This window comes from Mus pahari, chromosome 8 (assembly GCF_900095145.1).
Source record: "Mus pahari chromosome 8, PAHARI_EIJ_v1.1, whole genome shotgun sequence".
Classification (NCBI taxonomy): domain Eukaryota; kingdom Metazoa; phylum Chordata; class Mammalia; order Rodentia; family Muridae; genus Mus; species Mus pahari.
In genome coordinates this window covers 69,723,993-69,751,486 of record NC_034597.1, presented here as the reverse complement: position 1 = coordinate 69,751,486, position 27,494 = coordinate 69,723,993, and the positions used below count along the sequence as shown (strand labels likewise).

Sequence of the window (27,494 nt, the reverse complement as noted above, 5' to 3'; positions counted from 1 at the left end):
CACACACACACACACACACACACACACACACACACACAAACGCATACACACGCATACATACTCACTCTCCCCTCGTACATCTACATACAAGTAAGTATGGTAAAGAAACTGCCTCTGCACCTAAGTCTTAGTTGTAAATTTGAAAGATAAATGGGTACTTAGAACCTGACAGGAAAGCCAGGCGGTGTAGCACACACTTGCAGTTCCTGTTACTTGGGAGACAAAGCAGGAGGACCACTTCAGCTCAGGATCTGAGACTTAACTTATGGAACATAGACCCCTCCCAACTAAAAATGGGGAGAAGGACTAATAGGAAGAAAGTTATACTTTATCCCTAAGCATTGTTTCTTACTTATTAAGGTCTGAAATCTTGTGGCTGGCCTTTTTTATAGTCAAACATTTTAAAAGGCACTGTTGGACGTTGAGATTTTCATCAAACCTCTATCAGGTTATTTAGGTTTGACCCATATTTTTAAAAGTAATACTTGTGAGTAATAAAATGTTAGAAATAACATCTGATTGGCTCCTGAAGCCTTGAGGTTCCCACTGAACTACAGTCGTCTCAAGTTCCATTTGTAGGCAGGTTCTGGGTTAGTGGAGTCATAGCTTGTTGGGAATTCTGACTCTGTCACTCATCTGTTTGAGCTTAAATCATAAAGACTGTAGGTCAAAGGCCACGCTTTTGGAAGTTATCTCTGCAGCAGGCACAAATACTTTCCCAGGCTGGATTTTAATGAAGCTTTAGTAGAGTTTCTTTTAATTTAATAATAAATTTAATAGAACTTCTTTAGTCCTAATCAAATATAACTTCTTGGAGAAAATACTTAACAGGAGAGGATGGTTAGAACTAGAAGGTGAAAAGTTTGTGAAAAGTTTGAAACATTGTGTTGGTTTCCATCACTGTGAGAAAATATCAGTGATAAATAGCTTCAGATAAGAAAGGGCTTATTTGGGTTCACAGTTTTGAGGTTTGGTCTGTGGTTTCTTGGCTCTGGCAAAACTGAACATCTTAGTGACGGGAGTGTGTAAGGAAGCAGACTTGATTGCACAATTGCAGGCCAGCAGAAATTGAAAAGGGAAAGGAAAGGGCTGGAATATTATCAGTATACTATGAAAGACATACATTGCCAGTGATCTTTCCTCCCACATAGCCCCTTCCTAAAATTGCTGTTGTCTTCCAGGAGTGACATCAGTTAGGAATTAAAGTGGAGGACCTGAGTTTGAATTCTAGCACCTAATTAAAAAGCTAAGTATGTCTGTGCTTTCCCACAGTTCTGAAGTTCTCAGTGTCCCACAATCTAGCACAATAGGTGAGCTGGTTTACTGGAAAAGACCCAGTCTAAAGGTAATAAGGCAGGGTGACAGAGGAGGACACCAGATGTCTTGATCTGGCTCTGTTCACGTATACCTTCACAATCAGGTGCATATGCCATACACAGCACATACCTCACACACAAAATGAGCTTTCAGTATATAACAAATGAATGGGCTGATTTTTACATATTACATATTACCTACTTGATATCAAAATAGTGAAATGAAGTGGGTTCCTATGAGAAAAACTTAAATTTTAAATTATTTTTTTTTGTTTTTTTTTTAAGATTTATTTATTTATTATATGTAAGTACACTGTAGCTGTCTTCAGACACTCCAGAAGAGGGCGTCAGATCTTGTTATGGATGGTTATGAGCCACCATGTGGTTGCTGGGATTTGAACTCCAGACCTTTGGAAGAACAGTCGGGTGTGCTCTTACCCACTGAGCCATCTCACCAGCCCTTAAATTATTTTTGTGTGTATAAAGTATGAGTACAGGTGTGCACATGCCAGGACACCCTTGTGAAAGTCAAAGGACAACTTTTGGGAGTTGATTATCTTTTTTTATCATAGGTTCAAGGTGTTGAACTTGGGACATTGAACTTGTGAGGCAAGTCCGGACCCACTGAACTGTCTTGCTAGTCCCAAATTGTCATTTTTGATAAAAAAAAATTTCTGATGCAGTCTCTACTATGTGGTTCTGGCTGTCCTGGAACTCACTGTGTAGACCATATTGACTTTGAACTCACAGAGATCTGCCTCCACCTCCTGAGTGCTGAGATTAAAGGCCTGTTTTATCACATCGACTTAGTTAGTTGTACTTAAGTTATTTAAAATTGGTTCAGAAAGTATGCTTCAGCCCAGAACCGTATGGTAATTCCTATTTAAAATCCGTGTTTGGGGGCTGGCAAGATAGTTCAGCAGGTTAATGGTTATTGCCAACAAGCCTAATAACCTGAATTAGATTCCTGGGACACATGTGATGTGTGTGAATAAGAGGAGAAATAGTTGTTTGTTTTTTTAAATCTATGCTAGCTACTCTGTTTAACCAGTCAGTAGATGGCAGTGTAAGTTAATAGAAAACAAAAATAATTTCCACATACTTAAAACAATTTGAACAGTAAATTTCTAAGCCTGAAAGATATTTTAAGTTGCAAGTATTCTAAGAAAGATTGGTGGGATGGTTATGTTACATTAAAAAATGTCTGCTACCTTTAAATTTATTTTATCGATGGTTCTCAAACTCTTGTGTATGGTTTAGCTAGAAGGCTTGTTAAACAGAGAGAACCAAAGTTCTCTGTTTTCTGATTCTGTATGGATTGTCTAAAATTGTACATCTTGGGGGCTAGAGAGATGGCTCAGTGGCTAAAAGCATTGGCTGTTCTTGTAAAAGACCTGGGTTTGGTTTCTTTCCAGTACCTATGTAGTAACGCAAAACTATCTGTAACTCCAGTTTCAAGTGAACCAATACCTACTTCTGGTCCCTGTAATACATACATACATACATACATACATACATACATACATACTGCCAAAACACCACCCTCTTTTTGTTGTTGTTGTTGTTTTGGTTTTGAGACAGGGTTTCTTTGTGTAGCCCTGGCTGTTCTAGAATTAGCTCTATAGATTAGGTTGGCCTCAAACTCTGAGATCCACCTGCCTCTGCTTCCTGGGTGCTGGGATTAAAGCATAGGCCACACTGCCTGGCTCAGACAAAATACTTTTACATAAAATAAATATTTTTTAAAATGTAACTCTTGGGCTTGAGAGATGGCTTAGCAGTTAAGAGCACTGTATGCTCTTTCAGGTCATGAGTTCAATTCTTAGCCACATGGTGGCTTATGACCATCTATAATGAGTTTTGATACCTTCTTCTAGCATGCAGAAGTACATGCAGATATACATTCGTATACATTAAACAAACAAATATTTTTTTTAAAATGTACATCCCTAGGGCCAGTCTTGATGATGATAATGATCCCTGGATTCCACCTTCTGAACTGTTCCTTTGAAAACAAAATAATTCTATTAATTTCCAGATCATGAATTTGTTTACTTGTTTATTCATCCATCCATCCAAGATAGGATCTCACTAAGTAGCCCTGAAAGACACAGAAATCTACCTGCTCCTACTTGTTCAGTACCACTATACCCAGCATCGTGAGCTTATTTGATTTTCAACATTTTTCTGAAAAATAAGTGGTGATAAAATTGAGAGCTAGCTTTTATTTATTTTACTGATAGAAAATACAGACAATTATGGAGTGCAGTATGCCAGTTCTGTACATACATACAATATCTAGTGACTGGATAGAGTAATTAATATCTCTGGCTCCTTAAATGAACCATGTGTGTTAGGGAATGTGGAACTCCTGTCTTGTAGTTTTAGAAGGAATATAATAAATTGTTAGGAACTGTAAAGCAGGGAATCCGTGAATTTTTTCACTCGTGACTCTCTTTTGCCTGAGAAGTTTTTACTGACCTTTGTGTTTATAAGTATATAAAATAAGTATGCAGCTCAAACATTTACTGATAATAAGTCATGATGACATTTATTTTAAAACAACACCTCTTTGTCCATATATAGTTATATTGTTTATTAAAATTGAGAGCACTCTCGTTCCGCCATCTTGGCGCCTGTGGAGGCCTGCTGGGAACAGTACTTCTAACAGCAAGTATGTCTGGAAGGCTGTGGTGCAAGGCCATTTTTGCAGGCTACAAGCAAGATCTCCGGAACCAGAGAGAGCACACGGCTCTTCTTAAAACCGAAGGCGTGTATGCTTGAGATGAGACGGAGTTCTACTTAGACAAGAGATGTGCTTATTTGTATAAAGCAAAAAACAATACAGTGACTCCTGGAGGCAAACCAAACAAAACCAGAGCGATCTGGGGAAAAGTCACTCGGGCCCACGGAGACAGGGGGTGGTTCGTGCCAAATTCCAAAGCAACCTCCCTGCAAAGGCCATTGGTCACAGAATCCATGTGATTCTGTACTCATCCCAGATTTAAACTAATGGAGAGTAAATAAATAAAAGTAGATTTGTGCTCTTGTAAAAAAAAAAAAAAATGAGAGCAAATTTTCATGCTAATGATGGGTGTGCTTATCTGTTTTTACCTAAAGGATTAAATCTTGAGTACATATTTCAGACTGGAGGACATAAAACACAATTCTTTTAAACTTATGTTAGTTTGTGATGTGTGTGAGTGCGCACATCCCATGGTATGCGTATGGAAGTTGGAGAGTAGCTTTTGTGTTAGTCTCTGCCCTTTACCTTGTTTGAGAAGTGTCTTATCTTTGTTACTGGCTGTATATACCATGCTAGCTGGCCAGTGAGACGCTGGCAATGCTTCTGCCTCCCATCTCATCTTGGGACATTTAGATCACAGGCACATGCTATTCGGCCCAGCTTTTGTGTGAGTGAGTTCTAGGGATTAAGTGGAGAGGGGGTTGCCTACTGAGCCATCGCCTTAGCTTACCTTCTGCCAGGTTTCACAGTTGATTGATAGTTTTGTCAATGTTGAAAATACTGTTCTACATAAATGTAAAGGGCAAAATGGCAGAAGCATATTTATGGCTTTTCAGAAATATTTGGAAATTTTGTCCTAATCTCAAGCCAAAATTCATTGAATTATTTTTTTTAAGATGAGTTTATTTTTATGTATATTGGTGCTTTGCCTGAATGTTTATCTGTGAAACACATGCATACATGGTTCTCAAAGAGGCCAGAAGAGAACATCAGACCCCTGAAACTGGGGTTAGATGGTTGCGAGCTGCCTGAACCAATGCTTGGGACAGAACCCAGACTTTTGGAAAAGCAGCCAGTGCTCTTTACTCCTGAGTCATCTCTCCTACCCCCATTGGGTGATTATTATTATTATTATTATTATTATTATTATTATTATAGTGAAACTCATGTCAGTAGTTTACATAGCAATTTAAAAATTATTCTTGTATACACTCCAAAGACATACTAACATTTGACCCCTAGAGGCTGAAGAATGATGGTAGGAGAAATATTGAATGACTTTTTGCAATTAAGTCATAGTGTTGCTATAAGAACAGAAATTTTTTATGTATAAAAAATACTGTAATTTATAGTATAGTTGTCTTGAATTTGAACCAAGCTGTTTTAGGTAGCGTTTGTTGCAATTGTGTAGTGTGATGAAGTTAGGCAGTGCCAAGTGTTCTTGTTTTATGGTAACAATTACCTAGTATTCACCGTATGTCTGTCTGTCTGTCTGTCTTTCTTTCTCTCTCTCTCTCTCTCTCTCTCTCTCTCTCTCTCTCTTTCTCTCTCTTTCTTTCTTTCTTTCTTTTCTTCTTTATCATTGCACATTCAACAACCTTTAAATATTACCAAACACTTCGAGTCTTCCACATTTGTGACCCCGGAGGCTACAATACACAGTTTAGTAAGTGTTAGAGCAGTAGACTATACTCTTCTCCTCTGTTTCAGTTACTGCCACAGCTTCCTGTCTGTATTCAGTACCTGTTATATCAACCCACCCTTCCTCACTCCTCTGGACCTCTAGTGAAAATAATCCTACTCCTAGGAAGTCAGCTTTTTGGATTTCACATCAGAGGCACACCTCTTGTCTTTCAAGACATGGATTTACTGTGTAGTCTCTGTGGCTCTCAAGCTTACCACCCTCCTGAGGGCCTAGATTAGGTTTGCATGCACACACACTCCCCAGCCTCAAAGGCTCTTTCAAATAATGGTTCGGTGAGACATAGTGCCACTATTGCTTTGACTTTGAGGCCAGGGCTATGGAGTAAGTTTCAGACCTGTTAGTCCTATATACCTAGACTCTATTAAAAACAAACCAAAACAAAGTTATTTAAACTAAACACGCATTGTCTTTAAAGAATCATTTTAGCTAGTTTCTACTAATATCACATTTTCATTAGGTATGCTTGACAGTGTTGGTTTTTTTTGTTTGTTTTTGTTTTATTTTATTTTATTATTATAAGTGCTGAATATTTTGCTTGCATGCATGTGTGTGTCCTACACATACGTAGTGCTCTCAGAGGCCTGCAAAAGGAAACCAGATTCCCTGGAACTAGAGTTATGGACAGGTGTATAGTAACATGAGAAGTGTTTTATTTTGGCTTCCCTCTCACCCCTTTTTGGTAAAGGGTTGGGCAGTGGAATTTTTAACCAGTGATATGATTCATGGCTTCATGGATGCTATTCTGTGACTTTTTTGTTTGTTTGTTTGTTTGGTTTTGGGGTTTTTTTTTGTTTTGTTTTTCGAGACAGGGTTTCTCTGTGTAGCCCTGGCTGTCCTGGAACTCACTTTGTAGACCAGGCTTGCCTCGAACTCAGAAATCCGCCTGCCTCTGCCTCCCGAGTGCTGGGATTAAAGGCGTGCGTGCGCCACCACTCCCGGCCTATTCTGTGACTTTGTATGATACAGATAATTGGATTCCAAATGAAGACAAATTATTCTGTCTTAGTGGAATGCATGTAGAAGGTTCCTCACAGCCATATCTACCAAAACCTGCTCAGGATTTTATGATGCATGGTCTATTCTTCACTGGCAGGAAATGTGTAAATAGTACATTTTTATTAGTTAATAAGAGAGGCATGGGGAAAGAAAACAAATTTAATTGTTTTGAAAATCAAAATGTTTTAAAGTTCCAATTTTCATAAAATAGTAGACTGTCTTAGACCTTGGTTTAGCAGTATTTAGATAAGGAAATTAGAATAAAAAACCTCTAATTGTATTAAGCACAGATTCTACTTTCTGGTCTTTGCCAGAGGTCACAGTAGTAAACAAAATAGTAGTCATTTAAAAGTGTGTTTTGCTTGTATATGAAGTTTGTACATGTTCCTGTGAGTTTGTGCGTCTGTGCATACAGGAGCATGAGTGTGTGCGTACATGTGTTTTCCTCAGTTGCTCTCCATTTTATTTTTTGTTTTGTTTTTCAAGACATGATTTTTTTGTGTAGCCCTGACTGTCCTGGAACTCACTCTGTAGACCAGGCTGGCTTCAAACTCAGAAATCCTCCTGTCTCTGCCTCCCAAGTGCTGGGATTAAAGGTGTGCGCCACCACCGCCCGGCTTACCATTTTATTTTTTGAGAGAGGGACTCTAGTTGAACTTGGAGTTCATTGATTTGGGTAGACTGCTAGCCAGTGAGTTCCAGGGATCCTCCTGTCTCCACCTCAGCAGCTGGGTGGTTACAGATGCCAGCTGTGATGCTCTTGCCAGCTTCTATGTGAGTGCTAGGGTTTGAACTCAGCTCTTCATGCTTAAATGTGACAAGTAGTCTACTGACCGAGCTGTCATTTTTAATGTGTAAACTTTTAAACTTTGGATCATTTCATTTTTTTAAATAAGTAGTGACATTTTATAAAATCTAAACATTTTTATAGTGGTTTCTAAGTTTACAGCCCAAAACAGGGAAACAAAGACAATTTAATTACCATGTAAGTGTGGTAATTTGTCCTTAAAGAATGTCAGGATTCTGGAATTGGGGACCTAGTTCACTGGTAGATGCTTTGAAGACGCTAGGTTCACTTTGAAGGCCCAAGGTAGGTTTGATTCTTAGTTCTGGTACTGGGGCAAGGGAATGACACCAAAACCAACCAACCAAACTAAAAAAACCTCAGGCTTTTTCTTGAGATGAGAATTTATGGAGTTGTTTTTGCCTTTTTTCTCTAAAAACACTAATAAAGACAGAAATGCATTTTTTTCTGTTTTTTAAATGTTCTGATTGGGAGATTTGAGAAAATAGTAGTTTGATACCTCTAGTTTAGTTAACTTGTGACTTTGAAATGTATTGTTTTGGGGCTCTAGAAATGGTTTAGTGGTTAAGAACGCTTGTTTGGACCTGAGTTTGGTTTCCAGCATACATGTCATGCAGTTCAAAAGAAGCACAGTTTCCACTTTCTGTTCTTTACTGGGGTTAACAATAGTAAACAAAATATAGTCATTTTAAGATATGTTTTGTTTGTATATGTAGTGTTTGTACATGTTCCTGTGAATTTGTCTTAACTCCAGTTTCAGGGGATTGGGAGCCCTCTTCCAAGCATCTGCACACAGATCTCATATGCACAAATAGACACACACATATCAATAAAAGTAAAATGTAAATTGTTATTCCAGTCAGATTAGTCCTCAAATAAAAATGCCTTCAGTGAAGCGTTTTTAAAATTTAAAAAATATGTTTCTTTAACAGGTTTCAATAATCCAGGAACTTGTTACTAATTATGAAGCTTCTCTTAAAATGAATGGCTTTTTTAGCCCTTATGGTAAGTTTAACCTAGACTAAATTGGAATTTTATTGCTTATTTCAATCTAATTTTAATCACAGAAATACTATTTTACATTTATTATGTGTGTGCTACACAAATGCTACTTACTAGTTTTGAATTAGTGAATGAAAGTATTTTTAGTGTTATTTCATTTAAAATTTCCATAATCTTTTTTTTTTTTGGCTGGGAGTTAGCCTTAGTTAACTTAGTCAACTTAAGAGGTTGAATGGCTTGTCCCAAGATTGAGTATTTAGTTGAATTAGAATCTTTTTCACTGAATCCTTAAGTTCTCTACTTTTCTGTTCTTTTATTAATTTTAATCATGCCTGATTTGGCCCTTTGACTCTCTGTGGAGACACATGAAAATGAAGACAATTTAGAAAATCCTGTAGAATGCTTAAGGTATGGGACAATTTCTTTAGGTTCTTCATGTGTCTTTTTCACATTGCACTTGGAGTTTGGAGTTTCTTGATTTCTGAATTTAAAAAATATGAATGTTTTGCCTGCATGTGTGGTGCTCCATGGAGGCCAGAAGAGAACATGAGATCACTTGAAACTGGAGTTATACAGATGTGAGTTGCCATGTGGATGCTGGGACTTGAACCTGGATCCTTTGGAAGAGCAGCAAGTACTCTAAACTGCTGAGCTATTTCTCCTAGCTCCAAACTACCACCTTCAAGTATTTTAAGGCAAAGTCCAAACATTATTTTACCTGTAAAAACCTTAGTATGCATCTTTGTTTAAAACACAGAAAATTAATCTCATATCCAATACCTGTCCACATTTATATTTTTCTCCTGCTGTCCAAAATTGATAGTTGGTTTATTTTAATCTAGATCTAGTTAAGGCCCGTGGTTTACATTTGATGGGTTTTGAGTACTTTTAATATATTCTATGGTCTCTCCTTCCTTTAATATAAAATGCTTTTTGTTGATTTGTTTGTAGACCCCATTGTTTTCTTTCTTAGGGATTTGGCTGATTTCTTTCTCTTGGTCTCACTGTGTTTCTCACTGTTTCTGTTTCATGGAACCCTGGTGATGAGTTTAATAGGTTTCAGTTGTTTGAGTCCTTCACCGATGGTGCCTTGTATAAGGCTCGAGGCATTTTGGTTATCTCTGGTTTCTTACCAGGATGATGTGCCTGTTATAAAGTTTCTCTGACCTAAGGAGTTAGGCAGTCATTGAGGAGTCCTTAGTTCATTCTTATTCCCTATCTATTAGCTGGGCAGGGCAGGTTATAGTTGAACCAAGGGGCCTTATCTATGCTAGACAAGTGATGTGTCACTGACTTATAACCCCAGTTCTGAATTTATTTTAAGAATCCTTCCTTTATATGTTTTGGTCTCCTGAATTAGCATATGTGGAAGATAAATATTTGATTTCTTTTGCTCTTATTTGCATTTTTTCCTACTTTTCTATTGCCATGACAAAACACCATGACACCAAGACAACTTCTAAAACAATACAAAATCAACAAACATTAATATGGGTTTATGGATGGGTTTCAGGTTCCAGAAGGTTATAATCCATGACCATTAAGACAAGAAACATGGTAACAGGCAGGCAGACAGGCAGAAAGACATGGTGCTGGAGTAGTAGCTGAGAGCACTAGGCAAAGAGAGCTAACTGGGAATGTCATGGGCTTTGAAACTTTTAAGCCAGGTCCTCTAACAAGGTCACACCTTCTAATTCTTTCAAATAGTTTTAGCAACTGAGGATCAAGCATTCAAATATATGAGTGTATTGGGGCCCATTCTCATTCAAACCAGCACAGCTTTCTGATTTATGTTTTAATGTGTTTATATTATTGTCTTGCCATTAGATTAGTTGGCTACATATACTTCTGTTAAGATAATACAGGTAAATTCACTCTGCCTCACTGTAGACATATCTGCCATTCTGTGCAGGCCATTTTGATTGCTTCTTTAGTACAGGATAGGGAGCAGAATAGAGCTCAAATATTGTATGTTATGTGCCTACTTTTGTTAGCTGACTTTGGGCTATGTGCCCTAATTTTGGATTTCTGGCATATCAGGGATTTTTATTTTTTAATCTCATGGGGTATATTCTTTGAGTCATATTCTTCTTCACTTCACCATATTCTTCACCAGAACCAGGATGCCCTGTCTGTGTTAAAGCTTATATTGTGTGTCTTAGTTAGGGTTGTACTGCTGTGAACAGACACCATGACCAAGGCAACTCTTTAAAGGACATTTAATTGGGCCTGGCTTACAGGTTCAGAGGTTCAGGCCATTATCATCAAGACAGGAAGGAGCATGGCAGCATCCAGGCAGGCATGGTGCAGGAGGAGCTGAGTTTTACATCTTCATCTAAAGGTTGCTAGAAGACTGGCTTCCAGGCAGCTAGGATGAAGCCCCTGCCCACGGTGACACACCTACTCTAACAAAGCCACACTTCCTAGCAGTGCCACCCCCTGAGTATACAAACCATCACACTATGCTAATTGAGACAACTAGACACTGAAGGTAACCCTTGGAAGCTTGGAACACCTTCATCTGCTTCTGTTGTCTGTTTGCTAGAAGCATATGTTTTGTACATGTGGGCAGTGTGTGATATGGCAGTTCTTGCTCCTGCTGAGGTCATGTAGTAATAGGTAGTTTCTTCTCTAAGTTACTTGTTTTGATTATTTTTCTGGTTCACTGCATTTTTCTTTCAGCCAGAATTAGATAGATTGTTTCTTTCTCTAGCACTGTTTATTTGGAAGTAATTAGGGGTTGAAGTTTCTTAAACTACCACTTTATTTCTCTGAATGGCGCTTACCTTTGAACTTGATGTCACAGAGTCATACCTCTTTCTGTTGAGACTGATCATTTTTGCTAAGCTTTTGCTCTTAATAGCAATTGATTTTATTCTGAATTGGGGAGAGAAAACTTTATTTAGCATTCTTCCTATAACAGTTTAATATTTGTTTGATTGCAGAGAATGGGGAGAAGGAACCCCCAACAACTCTAATCTGGGTCCAGTATTTCCTGGCACAGCATTATGATAAACTTGGGCAGTATTTTCTGGCTTTGGAATATATTAATGCTGTGATTGCTAGTACTCCAACTCTAATAGAATTATTCTACATGAAAGCAAAAATTTACAAGGTAAGTTTTTAATCTTGATTTTTGAGTAGTTGGAATTGTGTCATTTAAAAAAGGACTTGAAGTAGCAGTAACTTCTAGGATTCTCGGGCAGTGTTTTCTATATTATAATAATCCTAAAGAATTCTTTATTGTGTAATCAGTGTTAGCCATTTGGTTCAGTTCTTAGTAAAATCATAATTAACTAGTTTTTAGGTAAACTGATACAATCATGTCAAACTTCAAACCCATTTTTTTTTTACTTATTTTATTAGATATTTTCTTCATTTACATTTCGAATGCTGTCCTGAATGTCCCCTATACCCTCCCCCCACCCTGCTCCCCTTCCCACCCACTCCCACTTCTTGGCCCTGGTGTTCCCCTGTATGGGGCATATAAAGTTTGCAAGACCAAGGGGCATCTCTTCCCAACGATGGCTGACTAGGCCATCTTCTGCTATATATGCAGCTAGAGACACGAGCTCTGGCGGTACCTTCAAACCCATTTTTATACATTGTTTTCCATTTCCATGACACTCCTTTTCACTTGCTCATAAGTGGTTTTTCCTGATGCCTCCTCTCCTATAGCATATGGGTAATCTCAAAGAAGCCGCACAGTGGATGGATGAAGCACAGTCTTTGGACACAGCGGACAGATTCATCAATTCCAAATGTGCCAAATACATGCTTCGAGCAAATATGATAAAAGAAGCAGAGGAAATGTGCTCCAGGTTCACAAGGGTAGGAAATATCTTACAAGTATGTAATTGTCTGAATTAGGAAAACTGAAGTTCTCTGATATAAGTTTGTCATTAAATTCATAAGAATACCTATTTTTAAAAACCTACTAATCTATGTTCTAACTATGGCTTCTTGCCATGATGTGTTTGTGTGTGTTCCTGGCTGCAAAATTCAGTTTGTGCTGGGTATGGTAGTACATACCTTTAATCTCAGCATGCAGGAGGCAGAAGCAGGCTGATCTTTGTGAATTCAAGGCCAGGCTGGTTTTCATAGTGAGATCCAGGGTTGGATAATGACACCATGCCTTAAAATAAATAAACTTTAAAATTTTGGTTTGTAAGCCAGGCAGTGGTAGCACACACCTTTAATGCCAGCACTTGGGAGCAGAGCCATGCGATTTTTCTGAGATCGAGGCCAGCCAGGGCTACACAGAGAAACCCTGTCTCCAAAAAAAAAAAAAACCAAGCGGGTGGGGGGGGAGGTTGTATCTCAAATTTGTCTCTTCTATAATGTATGATTTCTCTTTCATTTTCTTTTTTTTTTTTTTGTTTTTTTCGAGACAGGGTTTCTCTGTAGACCAGGCTGGCCTCGAACTCAGAAACCCGCCTGCCTCTGCCTCCCGAGTGCTGGGATTAAAGGCGTGCACCACCACGCCCGGCTTCTCTTTCATTTTCTATTAAGTCATCTTCAGAATTGCTCAGATTTCTTCTGTGTATTTTCTGTGACAGTTTTAAATTTAAGTTGTCTAATTGTTCAGCTAAATATTTGTCCTATATTTTCCTCCTTTATTATCCCTTCTATTATGCTTTTAAAAATAAAGATGAACTTGCAGAGATAGTCATTTGTGTTGAAAAATCTTAAATGGCATCCATAGCTTGCACTGAACACACACCAGCTTCAGATGGACCAGAGCGCTAGGTATAGAAAGCAGACTCTTCATGCCTGAAGGGGAGGCATTCTTTATTTTCCGAAGGAGCAAGGCAGCATAGATGAGGGGAAGAAGTTTTTTCACTCTTTTTAGGTTTTTGTCTTAGGATTTATATTGATGTGAAGACACACCATGCCGATGGTAGCTGTTATTAAAGGAAAGCATTTAATTGGGACTGGCTTACAGTTCAGAGGTGTAGTACATTGTCCTCATGAGGTGAGAAGCATGGCAGGACACAGGCAGACATGATGCTGGAGTTTTGGATCCAGATCAGCAGATAGCAGGAAAAGAGTGATGCTAGGCTGGCTTGAGCATCGGAGGCCTCAAAAGCTCACCCCAGTGACATACCCTTCCCTACTAGGCCATACCTCCTAATAGCACCACTTACATGAGCTTATCCGGGCCATTTTCATCCAACCACCGATGTTTTCTATCTCTTTATTTATATTTCTGTGTTGTTAATACACTGTTTTCCTAACTTTCTCCACTTTAGTACTTTATCATCTTTCTTAGTTATTTAACTCTTTGAGACAGACTCCAGTAGCCCAGGCTGGTCTTGAATAGATAAAACTTGTCTTCTCTAGTAATCAACAAAGTACGATTAAAGCACTAAGCGTTTTGTGCTCATAAAAATAGACTGAATTTTAGAGTCTGACATTACTAATTATTGGCAGATGATTTGGTGATTTTTATACTCACACACACACACACACACACACACACACAGGCATGCATGCATGCACACACACACTGTATTCTCTCACTTTTTCACTCTCAACTTTGATTAAAGAAAACTTATTTGCTATAAAAATAACCTTTTTCTTTAATTTTTTAGATGAATTGCCCTGATATACAGTATTTGCAGTAGTGTTAATAATTTACTTGTTTATATAGGGAAATAGAAAAATAACTGTAATGCTTCTGAGTACTAAGCTAAGTACTTTATATACATGGTTTCATTTAATCAACACTTTTTGTGTATCATCAATTAAATGATACAATTAAAATGTTTAGAAGTCAAACACTTCCCTGGCCAAACTACCTTGCTAGTTGTCATTTGGAGCCAGTACTCTGCATTGGAAGTCTTTGATTCTAAGCCCATGGGGTTTTTTTTGTGCTAAATTGGAGTCAAAATTATATAATCATAGCTGAAACTCTAGTAAGTAGTGTTTCTGAAGCTGAGATGTCATAGACTCAATAGCATAACTAAATGGTGCAAGCAGTATCGGGAGAAGGTTATTGGTGGATATTAGGAGGAAAATTAAAAAATAATAATATTGCTTATGTTCACATATTCAGGTGTCTGATGTTTTACAGAACAGTAATTGAAGCTTGGAGAGGACACTCAGACCATCCTTGGTCATACTGAGTAGTACTGTGGTTCAGTGTCCTTTCTACTACATCATCACAGATGTCAAGGTTAGAAGAGACTAAAGCAAACAAGCATTAAAATCATTAGGCTTTTAGAGAAAAACACTATCTGGAAGGTGAAGGTAGGGATTAGAAGTTTACAGATGTGGATGCACACAGCCAAACATTGGACTAAGCACTGGGACCCCAGTGAAGGAGTTAGAGCAAGGACTAAAGGAGCTGCAGTGGTTTGTAAACTCATAGGAAGAACAACAATATCAACCAACCACACCCCTCGACACTCCCAGTGTCTAAACCACTAACCAAGGAGTACACATGGAGGGAACCATGACTCTAGCTGGATATGTAGCAGAGAATGGCCTTACAGGGCATCAATGGGAGGGGAGCCCCTTGGTCTTGTGGAGGCTTGATGACCCAGGGTAGGGAAATGCTGGGGCACTGAGGCAGGAATAGGTGGGCGGTGGAGGAGCACCCTCATAGAGGAAGGGGGGAGAGGGGGTTTGTGGAGGAGAAACTGAGAAGGATGATAACATTTGAAATTAAATAAATAAAATAACCAATAAAAAATTAATTTATAAAATATAAGTTAAGTTTCAGTCCAAGAGTTTAAACAGACAATTAGCATGTATCTTCAGGGGCATAGGAGAATGAGAAACATCAGCCTATAAGTGAGTGAGTAAAATGCTCACATTTACAGATTATGTACAGCTTAGAATTATAGAGAATTGTAGAGGTTTATTTAGTAGTTCTTTATGATAAACTTTTACGATGAAATAATTTTTTTGTGAAGATAGAATCATCAGAGAATGGAAAATATATATAGCTGTAAAGGAGAACTAAGGTCTTTTTAAATCTGAAGATAATAAATTTTTAGACTTTTTTTTTTTTTTTTTTTTGAGACAGGCTCTTGCTGTATATGCTCATGGTAGTCTTACACTGACATGTTTTTGCCTTCACCTCCTAAGCATAAGGAAGTTTTAGACTTTTAATGAATTCCAAGAATTGAACTGATAATAGAAAGTGGGCTAAAAAGGGACCAAAGACTGAAAATGTTTTCATAAATATACTTTGGTTATATTTCTTGAAATCACAAACAGATGTTTAAAGTAAATATATTCTAACCAATGACAAAAATGTAATTTCCTACATTGAAGCTAAGAACTTATATATAGCCGGGCTTGGTGGCGCACGCCTTTAATCCCAGCACTTGGGAGGCAGAGGCAGGCGGATTTCTGAGTTTGAGGCCAGCCTGGTCTACAAAGTGAGTTCCAGGACAGCCAGGACTATACAGAGAAACCCTGTCTTGAAAAAACAAACAAACAAAAAAGAACTTATATAAAATATATATAAAGTTCTTGATTTACCTTTAAGCCTGAACTAACAAATAGTTGTAACAAATCCAGGGATATCTCTCTGTGTGTATGTCTCTCTGCCTCTGTCTGTCTTATTATTATGCCTCAGGCTGGTTTTAAACTCAAAATCCTCCTGTCTCAGTCTCCTAGGTTCTGGGCTGATAGACAGGCATACACCATGTCCAGTGTTGCTTGGTTTTAATAGTATGTGGCAGAGGAGAGGTAGAGAAGTAAAAGACTTGTTATGAAACAGCAGGTGCATGAGCAGAGAAATCGCTTAGCCCACAGGAGGAGGGTGGGAAACTGAAAGCGTACTGAGAAGCCTGGGAGCAGCAGTAGACCTTTGCAGTAGTGACCTTGAGTCAGCAAGAAAATGTTAAATAGCAGAAAGGGTGAAAAGAAGATGTTATTGTTTTAAAGTAGTTAAAATAAGAGCTTTGATACTTAAAAATAGTCGTAGTAACCTGGAGTCCGTTCTATAAAAGTCGTGAACACTGCAGTGGAGCCGAGTACGTAAAACCACTGAGAAGGGCTGCAGAGGTGGCTCACTGAGGAAGATGCCTCTGCCAGGACCTGCAAGTAGATCTTTAAGACTCGAAGGTGAAAGAAAAGATTGACTCCCTCAAATTGTCCTGAGCTCCAAAAGTGTTGTGCCTTGTATGTATACACATATGCAAGCATACAAAATAAATTAATAAATTTTTTAAAATATCACAAGCTTTAATGTCACTTAACGCCCTTTGCTGGTAATTGGGATAATACTTGTCATAGTTGGAAAAGTAAAGGTGACTTTTTCTTGTCAGGATTTGAACCCAAGGCTTTAAATTTAAATGTACTTTAAAAAACTGTGATTTGGGGAGTAGTTTTATTGCTTGCTGCTTTATATTTATTAAATGCATGTTTCCGTTTTAGGAAGGAACATCCGCCATGGAGAATCTAAATGAAATGCAGTGTATGTGGTTTGAGACGGAGTGCATTTCTGCCTATCAGCGCCTGGGGAGATACGGGGATGCCTTGAAAAAGTGCCGTGAAGTGGAGAGGGTGAGTTGTTAGGGTGTGGGTTCTGCTTTCATCAGTGAGTGACAAGGAAAGCAGGAACAAGGCTGCACTGGATCGTCTGCCTCTCCTGACCGACTCTCTTGACAGCTTTATTTGAAACAGTTCTTGATATTTAGTATTGTGAACAACATGGAGTAAATGATTACTTTCTTGATACTTTTGAGGTGTTTATGTATTCTTTTTCTAAAGAGAAAAAGAAAACGATTTAGTAAAAGCAGTTTGTACTATCATTGACATATATTCACAGTTTCTCTTCCCTGATCCGGCCATTACTTAATTTTTCATCAGCAGCCTAAGAGGACGCAGAGCTGGTGGCAACCTCTTTCCCCCTTAAGCGTCAGGATCTGGCCCACAGTCAGCCTCTCTCCAGTCCGTCTTCCAGGATGTTTATATTCAGTTCGGTGCCCTGTACATCAAATGGCCAGTTGGCAGGCCTGTTTTACTGCTTGCTTTTAGCATTGTGTGTGATATGCCTTAGTGAGGGTACTTTTCTCTTCCTTTGTGTGAATTTTGTTTTCCTGTTCTTTGTCATCTCTGAAGCACTCTCCTTCTACATGGACCACAGGAGGAAAGGAGCCGCAAATGCACCCCTGAGGCAGTCCTCAGCAGCCCTCAGTTGTGGGGCACTCGGCACCACTCTTCCCCTGCTGACGCAGTATAAACCCACAGGCGTCGTAGTCAGGTGAGCCTGATGTCTGCACCGTGGCAGTCACTTTGGCCTTCTTCCCATGTGAAACTCCTGAGGTTACCCAGAAGGCTCTGTCTTAGGGGGTGGCTTTCCACGGGAACTGGAGTTGGAATTATACTGGACCTTTATAGAAGTCACCAAAGTTTGCTTCGTTGTTTTTCTTGTCCTTTAAATTTGTATTTCTAGGGAAAAGACTTCTCATTTTCTCTGTGAGGATTATAAGCCTCTTGGATTATATGTTAAATATCCAAACATTATAGCTTAAATTAGGTACCTATTTGTGTGGTGAACTTGTAGGACAGAGCTAGGACTGGTGGTGCAGGCCAGAATCAGGGGGATCATAAGTTTGAAGCTAGCCTGTGTTGCAAATGGTATACAAGGTCAACCTGAGCGACATAGTAAGACCATGTCACAGCAAAAGAGGGACAGGGGATGGGTTGGCGTATAAATGTGCTTGTTGTTGTACAAGCCTGGTGACTTGAATACAGATCTCTGGGGTCCCTAACACCTGAACATGGTGGTGTTAACCCCAGGATAACTGCGGTGAATTGGGAAGCGGAGAGGTGGAGACAGGAAAATCCTGTGGAACTTGTAGCACCGGCTAGCCTGGAGTACACAGACAGCAAGAGAGACCCTTAAACAAAGTGTAGGCGATGGAGAGATGTCTGGCTCAGCAGAGCACTGGTGTTTGATTCCCAGCACCTACATGGTGGTTTGAAACTATTCCTAGCTCTAATTCCAGGGCATCTGGTGCCATCCTCTGACCATACATCATGAACACCACACATGCACATGTTGGACAGGCATACGTGCAGGCAAAACATACATACACATAAAATGCATAAATGGGAAAGAACCAGCGAAACAAAACGAAGTAGAATGTGAGAACCCAGTTTACCCTCTGGTTTCCACATATGTGCCATGGTACATACGTGCCGTCATATACAAATGTGAACACAAATCATAACGCAAAAAAGAACAAAAGCCAGCAGGGAAAAATACCGAAGATCAGTATGTTGTGTTAGTGCTATCTAATGTCTACCAGTTAAAAAACCTCCTGCTCGTTAAAGACATTTCATGTGCCCTATTGTCAGTAGGACCTACTTATTTTTCTGTAGAAGTTTAATTTAAATGTTCATAGGATCGTTACAGTTGGAGCCTTTGTGACTTAAGTCACATTTTTCTTAATATTAATTCCTGTGTTGCTTTATGACTTTCAGTATTTCATAAATTGCCAGATTATGTTAAATATGTCTTCTGTAACTATCATTAAGTTTATAGTGACTTTGACTGAGTAACATGAATGAAATTCTTAAATGACTTTTAGTTGGAAGAATAATTTAATTGGAAGAAAGTATATTTGAAGGAGAGGGTTCCATTAATTACCAGAGATTAAAATGTAGAAATCAACACCCTCTGGTCATGTGGCATAATTATTTTTATTTAAAAATATAACTATCTTTATTCAGAGTTTGCTATTGACATTTTACTCTATGAAGAATCTGAAACATAAGAAAAGTACCACTTCTCATGTTGCTTGTAATGATTATATTAATACTAAAAATAAAAAAGCTTAACTCATGAATAATACATATATGTTACATATATGTAGAAATGTTTTTAGTTTAAATAAGTACATTAAATACTTAATGCTGATTTCTAATAAAATTAATACATTGAAAGAAAATTATTAATGTCATTGGAAAGATTTAAGAGTATAAATTTCAGGCTTGGGTGCTGCGGAGATTGCTCAGTGGTTAAGATAGCTGGTATACATACATGAGGTCTAAGTTCAAATATCCAGCACTGATACAGAAACGAACAGCAAACACCATGCATAGAGGCACACATCTGAGGGGACAGACAGACTGACCCCTGGGCCTTCCTAGCTAGGTAGTCCAGCTGAAATAATGAGCTCCAGGGTCAGGGTCACCTTGTCCCGGCAACCTAAAGGAGGGGGACAGTTGAGAAAGATCCAGCCTTCAGCATCTCTACCTGAACCCACAGAGAGAAAAGTGTATATACACACACACACCACAGCACTTGCCTTGCTAGTGTGAGGTCATGAGTTTGGATCCTCTGAATCCATGGGAAAAGTATGGTAGAATAATGTACTTCTATAATCCCAGCAGTGACAGAATGGATTGCAGAGACAAGTGGATCCATGAAAGCTACTGGATCTGCTAGCCTGACCAAATGACAAATTTCTGGCCAGTGAGAAACCCTGTGTGAATCAAAGGCACCTGAGAGCAGACATCTGAGGTGGTTGTTCTCTGACCTCATGCATCTAAAAGAATGCTTGTATGCCCACATGTGCACATACAAAAGTATAAAATTCAAAGATCACTTTTTTTTCTGGAGACAGGGTCTCACTATGCATGTATTCCTGACTTTCATGTAGACCATGTGTAGACCATGTTGGCCTCAAACTCAGAAATCCCACTGCCTCTGCCTCTTGAGTGCTGAGGTTAAAGGCATGCACCACCACACCCATCTTTGTTTGTTTTTGGTTTTGGTTTTTCGAGGCAGGGTTTCTCTGTGTAGTCCTGGCTGTCCTGGAACTCACTTTGTAGACTAGGCTGGCCTCGAACTCAGAAATCTACCTGCCTCTGCCTCCCAAGTGCTGGGATTAAAGGCGTGCGCCACCACCACCCGGCCCACACCCATCTTTTAAACATGATTTATTACTACTTCATAAGTTAATTTATACCTGGCTTCTTACCTTTTAATAAGGAAATAAATACTGAACACAAATAAAGTTTTGCATTTTATCTTTTAAATAGAAGTTAAGCTAAGAATAAGGTCTTTCTGCTTTGACAATTTCAATCAAGAACTCTCTCATTAAAAGCAGTTTTGGCTTTCACATGCTGTTGTGGCTTCTTAGAAATTGGAGTTGAAATTTTAGCATTCTGGAATGGTCCATAGTACCTTTTCTGTCTTCATTTTGGCCCTATCAGTGGATTTTAAGATTATCTGTAAAGGTCATGCAGCCCAGTCCAATCTGATGTTTAAGGTTTTGTTTTGTTTTTTGTTGTTGTTGTTTTGTTTTGTTTTGTTTTTAAAACAAAACAGCTGTCTTCAAAATACTGACTATAAACTTGTGTTCACAGCTTACTGACTATAAACTTGTGTTCACAGCAACATTCTAAATTATTTTTTCTTTTTCTAAATACTGACTGGGATCTCTTTTTAGTGTATTGACTTATATTCAGGTCAGGGCAGTATATATTGCATATAATATTATATTATTTCTTACTGTTTATTCACGTGAGGATTTCGGGCAGAATAAGACATGTTGCATCTTTTTTAAGGTTTCACAGGCTTTATAATCACAAATTCTTTAGAGGAAAAGGGTTTTTCCTATCTCTATCTATCTATCTTATCCTATCCATCTGTCTATCCACCCACCCATCCATTCACTCACCCATCTACCCACCCACCCATCCAGCCTCCCTTTCATGCAGTATATCCCAACTTTTTTCCCCTCTCTCCACTCCTCCCAGTCGTGTCTCCTCCCCATTTCACAATTTTAAGAACAGGCATTTTGTTGTTTTCACTATTTTAAGTTCTTAACAGTCTGAGCCAAGGGTTCAGAGACATACTAGACAGCAGGGGAGTGGCTAGGAAAGGGCACCACACAGTTCCTGAATAAAGTCATATTCTAAAGTTTTGATGGAGCTTTTCCTAATTTCTTGACTAGTCTTAAATCAAGCCCATTTCTTTTCTTTGTTCTGTTGAGAGAGGGTCTTGCTATATAGTCAGTGCTGGCTTCAAAGTTCATGATCAAGCCTAATTTGACCATCTGCCAACAGTGGCTGCCAGGCAGTGGGAAAAAGAGGTTAGGATTATTTATTTAGTTGTGTATGTAGTATTCTGTAGTACCCCTGTTTATTCCAAAGCAAAATAACAAAAACTATAGCTGTAGCAGTCTACTTTTTCTGATTTTATCTAACTTTAAAAAATTTTTTTTAAACAATCAAAAGCTATATGGAGTAAGTAAATACCCAGGGTTGCCTGTGGTGAGTGGTTCCAAGACAGTGTATTCACTGGAAAAACTGGGAAGACTTCTGGTAAACTGGGCTAAGTTGGTCACCCAGTTTATGGAAGACATCAACTGGAGAGAGGCAGCCTGTGGGCTGTTACTGATAAAGAGGTGGATTAAGTGTGTGTGGTTCCAGATTCCTTCTGAAGTGTGACTTAAAATCCATGTCTACTGATATTTCTAGAAATACCTTGTGGAGCTTGTCATCCTTCCCTCATGTGTTTCTCAGCCTAAATAATGTTGTGCAGTGCCTTAGATGTTTTCATCTTACCGTGTTTCATGATATAGCGTTGCTCTTTCCCTTAGCCTGCTGTGCTGGATTTCAGTGTGTTACTCTTATGTAAGCCTGGTTTACACTAAGAAAAAGTACTAACACCATTATGAGATATGTTAGCCTTTGATTTTAAAAAAATAAATTGATGTCATTACTTACTAATTTATTTCTGAAAATTTAATTTTCAAATATATCATTAAAACATGATTTTCTAATAAGTGAACTTGATATGAAATGTTTATTTTTTTTCCTGTTGCTTGTCCTCTGTGTTATACTTTTGTTCTTTATAGAATTCTTTTCTTAAACTCTTAGGTATTTAGTGTGATTCTCTATATATAGCATGTTTCTAATTACCAGGATAACTAAAAATACTAAGTGGCTAGGAATAATTGATATAATGTGTCCTCTGCATAGTTAGTAGACCCACCTCGGTACCCCTCCCCCAAGGGACTATGGAGCACGTCATTTTTCTATATGCATCTGGAGAAACCAAAGTGGAGTGGGAAGCAGAGGTACAAATATATGTAGGGGAGAAAAAAACCTAAATCATAAAATTGTTTTGTGTACATATTGGAGGTCAATTTTCTTCTTTTCATGAAAGCAATTATTAAGCTTTGGGGTTGGGGTGGTGAGTCCTTTGTAAACTAGATGAAAGTGTTGAACTTACTTCTTAGGAAGAAGTTACTATTTTTGTTATTACAAAGACTTAAGATATAAGAATTTATTGAATATGTGTATGTTAATGAGAGCTTCTTCACTAAGAAAAAGTTATAATGCTGTCTTTGTAATAGCACTTTACTAATGAGAATAAACTTTAAAATGTGTTGCTTGGTCAATCACCTTAAGAAACTGCTATACGGATTTATTCCTACCTTAGATTAAATAATTAAGGCACAAGGAAATGGAAGGCTTGCGCCTGATGAGCCCCTCCTTCCAGTTGGTAGGCACTGTGCTGAGTTACACTCTGTAGGAAGGGGGCTTAGAGATGGTGAGTCTGCCCTCACACGAGCTCAGGGAAGAGGAGATGGGTCCGATTTGTAAACATGGAGTGTGAACCTGCATCAGTTAGTTTCAGGTTGTGTTTAGCTCTGACTGACTGTTTTTCATTTGAGTAGAGATGTAAACTACATCAACATAACCAGTTTCCAGGGTTTAAAGATAACCTGATATTTCTCTTGTCAACATAAAGTATTTTCACTAATTATGGTGTCAGGAAGTAGGATGGATTATAAAAGAGCCTGTTAAGTTGAGATCAGGTGTGTCCAGAGTTTTGCAGCTGTAAAAAATGGCACTATAAGTTGAACGCAGCCAGGTGAAATTGACTGTATTGTTCTGCAGGCTTTTATAGTTTTTCTTTTTTATATAGTTTTCTTTTAAAAGGTAAAAGGTACTGACATAAATGTAAGGGATAATCTTGTGGTTTTGTTTTTAAGCATTTTCTTGAGATAACCGATGATCAGTTTGACTTCCACACATACTGCATGAGAAAGATGACCCTCCGTGCTTATGTTGACCTCCTGAGACTAGAAGATACTCTCAGAAGACATACTTTTTATTTCAAGGCTGCTAGATCAGCAATTGAAATATATTTGAAATTACATGATAACCCTTTAACCAATGACAGCAACCAACAAGACATAGATTCAGGTAAAGAAAAGATTTAAAAAGAATACTAAACTTGAGAATATTATCAGATATTAACGTATTAAATAGAAAAGTGTATCAACACATGTTTAAGGAAATAAAAATGTTATCTACTCTGATCAATCATACACTGTCTACTAGATCAAATTGTCTTGCCTCACTCCAAATGTTTGTGTAACTAAAATATCAATAAAAGACATGTTGTTAGATGCATGTGAATACAGTATTGGCTAATTGATACATTAGGAAAAAGCCAGAGAAACTTCAATAAAGTCCCTCTTTATCTGAGGGACGGGTGTTCTTTAGCTGGTACATGTCCGTCAACCGAATGGGAGGACTTGCATGTGCCCTCCTATCCCCCAGTCTTAATGCCCAGCTGCCCTCAAATTCTTGATGTTTCTGCCTCAGCCTCCGTATGGGTATTTGTCACAGCATTGTGGTTTTGTTTTTAATAACATCAGTTAAGAAAGAGTATAAATGCCTGTGTGCTACTTTATTTTCTTTAAATGGTAATTGAAGAAAAGACTTTTGAGGGCTGGTGAGATGGCTCAGCAGATCAACTCTTGCCACACAAGCCTCATGATTTGAGTTTGATTCCTGGAACCTCTGTAAAGGAGAGAACCAATTCCATTCCTCCAACCTTCACACATGCAGGAGGGCATGCACCCCCATTCTCAACCTCCTCTCTACCACTACTCCCACAAACACACTAATGTTTTTATTAAAACATTTATTTTGGGGCTGGTGAGATGGCTCAGCGGATAAGAGCACCGACTGCTCTTCAAGGTTCTGAGTTTAAATCCCAGAAACCACATGGTGGCTCACAACCATCTGTAACAAAAATCTGATGCCCTCTTCTGGAGTGTCTGAAGACAGCTAAAGTGTACTTACATATAATAAATAAATAAATAAATACATTTATTTTTATAAATTACATATAATTAAATCTTTATATCATGAAATAATTATATAATTTTTAAAGCTTTGAGTACCTCAGAAAAAATACATGTTCTTACAAATTCTGGTATCTGCTTTACTGAGTAAGATTGCCTTTGTTGCTTATCAGTCACTGGAGTACCACTGTCCACACAGAGGCCCAGTATATAGTAGATAGGAAGTTCCAATTTCATTACATACATTCTCTCCTACCCTTGGACCATCCCTAGAGCATAATTGGTACATGTTTTGCAACTTGAAACTGAGGAGGACAAAGTGATTTTCCTGTTATCTGTTGTGTGGGAGACTGTATTTGTTTCCTATTGTTGTCATAAACTATGCTGGCAAAGGCAGTTAATGGATAAAGGGCTTATTTTAACTCACAATTCCAGGTTAGGATAATAGCGGGGAAGACAAGGCAGCAGGAACTTGAAACAGCTGGTCATAGCCACAGTCGAGAGCAGAGAGTGAATGCGTCCACAGTACTCAGTTCTTTGTCCTCTTTAAGCAGGGTGGGACACAAACCCAGGAAAGACAGTCACCCACAGATATTCCCACGAGCCAACCTAATCGGCACGGTCTTGTGATTGTCGATTGTTTCAAGCTGACACAATTATCACAGAGGCAGAGCTTAGTTGAAATTACTTTTAGTTATTAATGCAACCAACTTTTATTGACTGCATTTTGTGTGCCATGTTTTGGCTAGTCACAAACATACTTTCTAAAACCTTTTATATAGGTTTTAGATTTCCCATTTCCTCCCTAAAGAAAGTTATATAAATAGTGTATAGTATAAAAAAGACGAAAAATCGAAAACTGACAGTCATAGTTTTTGCACATTTGAATGTTTATAGAAAACCTGTCAGCCAAAGAACTGAAGAAAATGCTTAGCAAACAAAGAAGAGCTCAGAAAAAGGCTAAGGTAGAAGAAGAGAGAAAGCACACAGAAAGGGAACGCCAACAGAGAAATCAAAAGAAAAAAAGAGAAGAAGAAGAAGACGTTACCAGTAGTCATAAGGAAGAACTTATTCCTGAAAAACTAGAAAGGGTGAGTTGAGTCTATAACTATTTTTTTATGGTAAAATTTATGCTATTTGATTCTGTTCTGGCCATAATATATTTAAATGCTTAAATAAAAAAGAAGCTACTTGCAATATGTCAAGTCATATAAGAGTCACTGTGGTAATATGCAATGTCCAAAATATGCAAAAATTTGACTAATGCTAGTTATATATAGAAATATTATAGGCCAGAGTAGTGGCTCACTTAAAGGTATGTTCTAATTCCTAGAATGTGTGTACATGACAAAGGGAAATTAGGACATCAAGTGAAATTTAGAGTTGTAATAAGCTGATCTTACGATGAAGAGATTAGCTTAAGACTCCAGCCATCGAAGCATGGTTTTTGCTTGTATGTATTGTGGCTCCTGACTGGGTGAATGAATGGGCCACTGTTTGTTTTTTTGTGCTCTTTCCCTTCTGTTTGTTTTGTCCAATTCCAGTATGTTATTTCTGTTTAATCTTACAATATTCTATTTTATTATTATCTCTTAGAAGCCTGTTTCTTTTCTAATGAGAGACAGAAAGGGAGTAGATCTACATAGAGTAGAGATGAAGAGGAACTGGGAGGAGAGAAGGTGGGGGTTATCTGTAATCAGGATATATTATGTGAGGGGGGGGTCTTTTCAATAAAAAGGAGAGGAGACAGTTGAGATTGGTCTGAAATGTTCATATGGCCCAGCATGCTCAGACAGGACCTGTCATAAGTGGAGAAAAGCAGACAGGGATAGGGTGATGTACTGTGAGAATGACTTAATGTGTTGTTGCTGGCTTTTAAAGTAGAGAGGGCCGTGGCCAAGGAGCATGGGCCACCTGTAGAAATAGAAAAAAGCTGGAATTGGGTTCTTTCCTAGAACCCATGAAAGGGAATGCAGTTCTTCTGACACTTTGACCAGTGTGGTCTTATAACCTATAAAATTGAAAGGAGTTTTTAAAAAGACACCCAGATTTTGGAATTTGTCGCAGCAGTATAATAGTCTATGAAGTCTAGAATCATGGGTTTAATCTGTCTTACTCTATAAATGGTCGTGATGGTTTGATATGCTCGGCCCAGGGAATGGCACTATTAAGAGGCCTTGTTGGAGGAAGTGTCACTGTGGGGGTGAGCCTTGAGGCTCAGGGTCCACCTAGTGTGGAATGAGACTCTCCCTCTGGCTGCCTTTTGATAAAGATGCAGAATTCTTGGCTCCTCCAACACCATGTCTGCCTGGACACTGCCATGCTTCCCACCATGATGATAATGGACCGAACTTCTGAAACTATAAGCCACCCCAGTTAAATGTTTTATGTATAAGAGTTACCTTGGTCTCTTTCCAGCAGTAAAACCCAAACTAAGATGATGGTCTAGCTCTAAAAACAGTACCTCATCCCTAAGATCTTGTCGAAATGTTAGTAGTTATTTTAGGACCAGATTTAGAGGAATTTTTAACTTTGATTCACTCAATAAATCTAATATTTAAGATTTTCATTACATTTTTTCGTTATGATTTTTCCTACTTATTTTTGACATTTGTAATATATAAGGCATTACCAGTTCTTTGTGTATAATTTCATAAATTCTGTGGAATAATTTCAAATAGTTTTTGATTTGTATAAAACTACCCTGATTTGGGCTGGTGAGATGGCTCAGTGGGTAAGAGCACTCGACTGCTCTTCCAAAGGTCCAGAGTTCAAATCCCAGCAACCACATGGTGGCTCATAACCATCTGTAACAAGATCTGACGCCCTCTTCTGGAGTGTC

General features: G+C 38.4%; 1 protein-coding gene and 1 pseudogene across 4 annotated transcripts in view; both read left to right on the top strand.

Moving 5' to 3' along the window:
* Naa16 (N(alpha)-acetyltransferase 16, NatA auxiliary subunit) overlaps positions 1 to 27,494 on the top strand; it is a 58,365-nt gene that overhangs the window by 23,403 nt on the left and 7,468 nt on the right. For 3 of the 4 annotated variants that reach the window (XM_021203368.2, XM_029541583.1, XM_029541584.1), the window contains 6 exons: positions 8,501 to 8,573; positions 11,516 to 11,685; positions 12,249 to 12,401; positions 16,965 to 17,093; positions 23,549 to 23,762; positions 25,550 to 25,743. In XM_021203368.2, the coding sequence (XP_021059027.1) occupies positions 8,501 to 8,573; positions 11,516 to 11,685; positions 12,249 to 12,401; positions 16,965 to 17,093; positions 23,549 to 23,762; positions 25,550 to 25,743 (933 nt within the window). Of the gene's footprint in view, positions 1 to 8,500; positions 8,574 to 11,515; positions 11,686 to 12,248; positions 12,402 to 16,964; positions 17,094 to 17,651; positions 17,788 to 23,548; positions 23,763 to 25,549; positions 25,744 to 27,494 lie in introns of those variants that run through there. The other variant, XM_029541585.1, reaches the window with a different exon arrangement.
* LOC110325397 lies at positions 3,993 to 4,328 on the top strand (annotated as a pseudogene).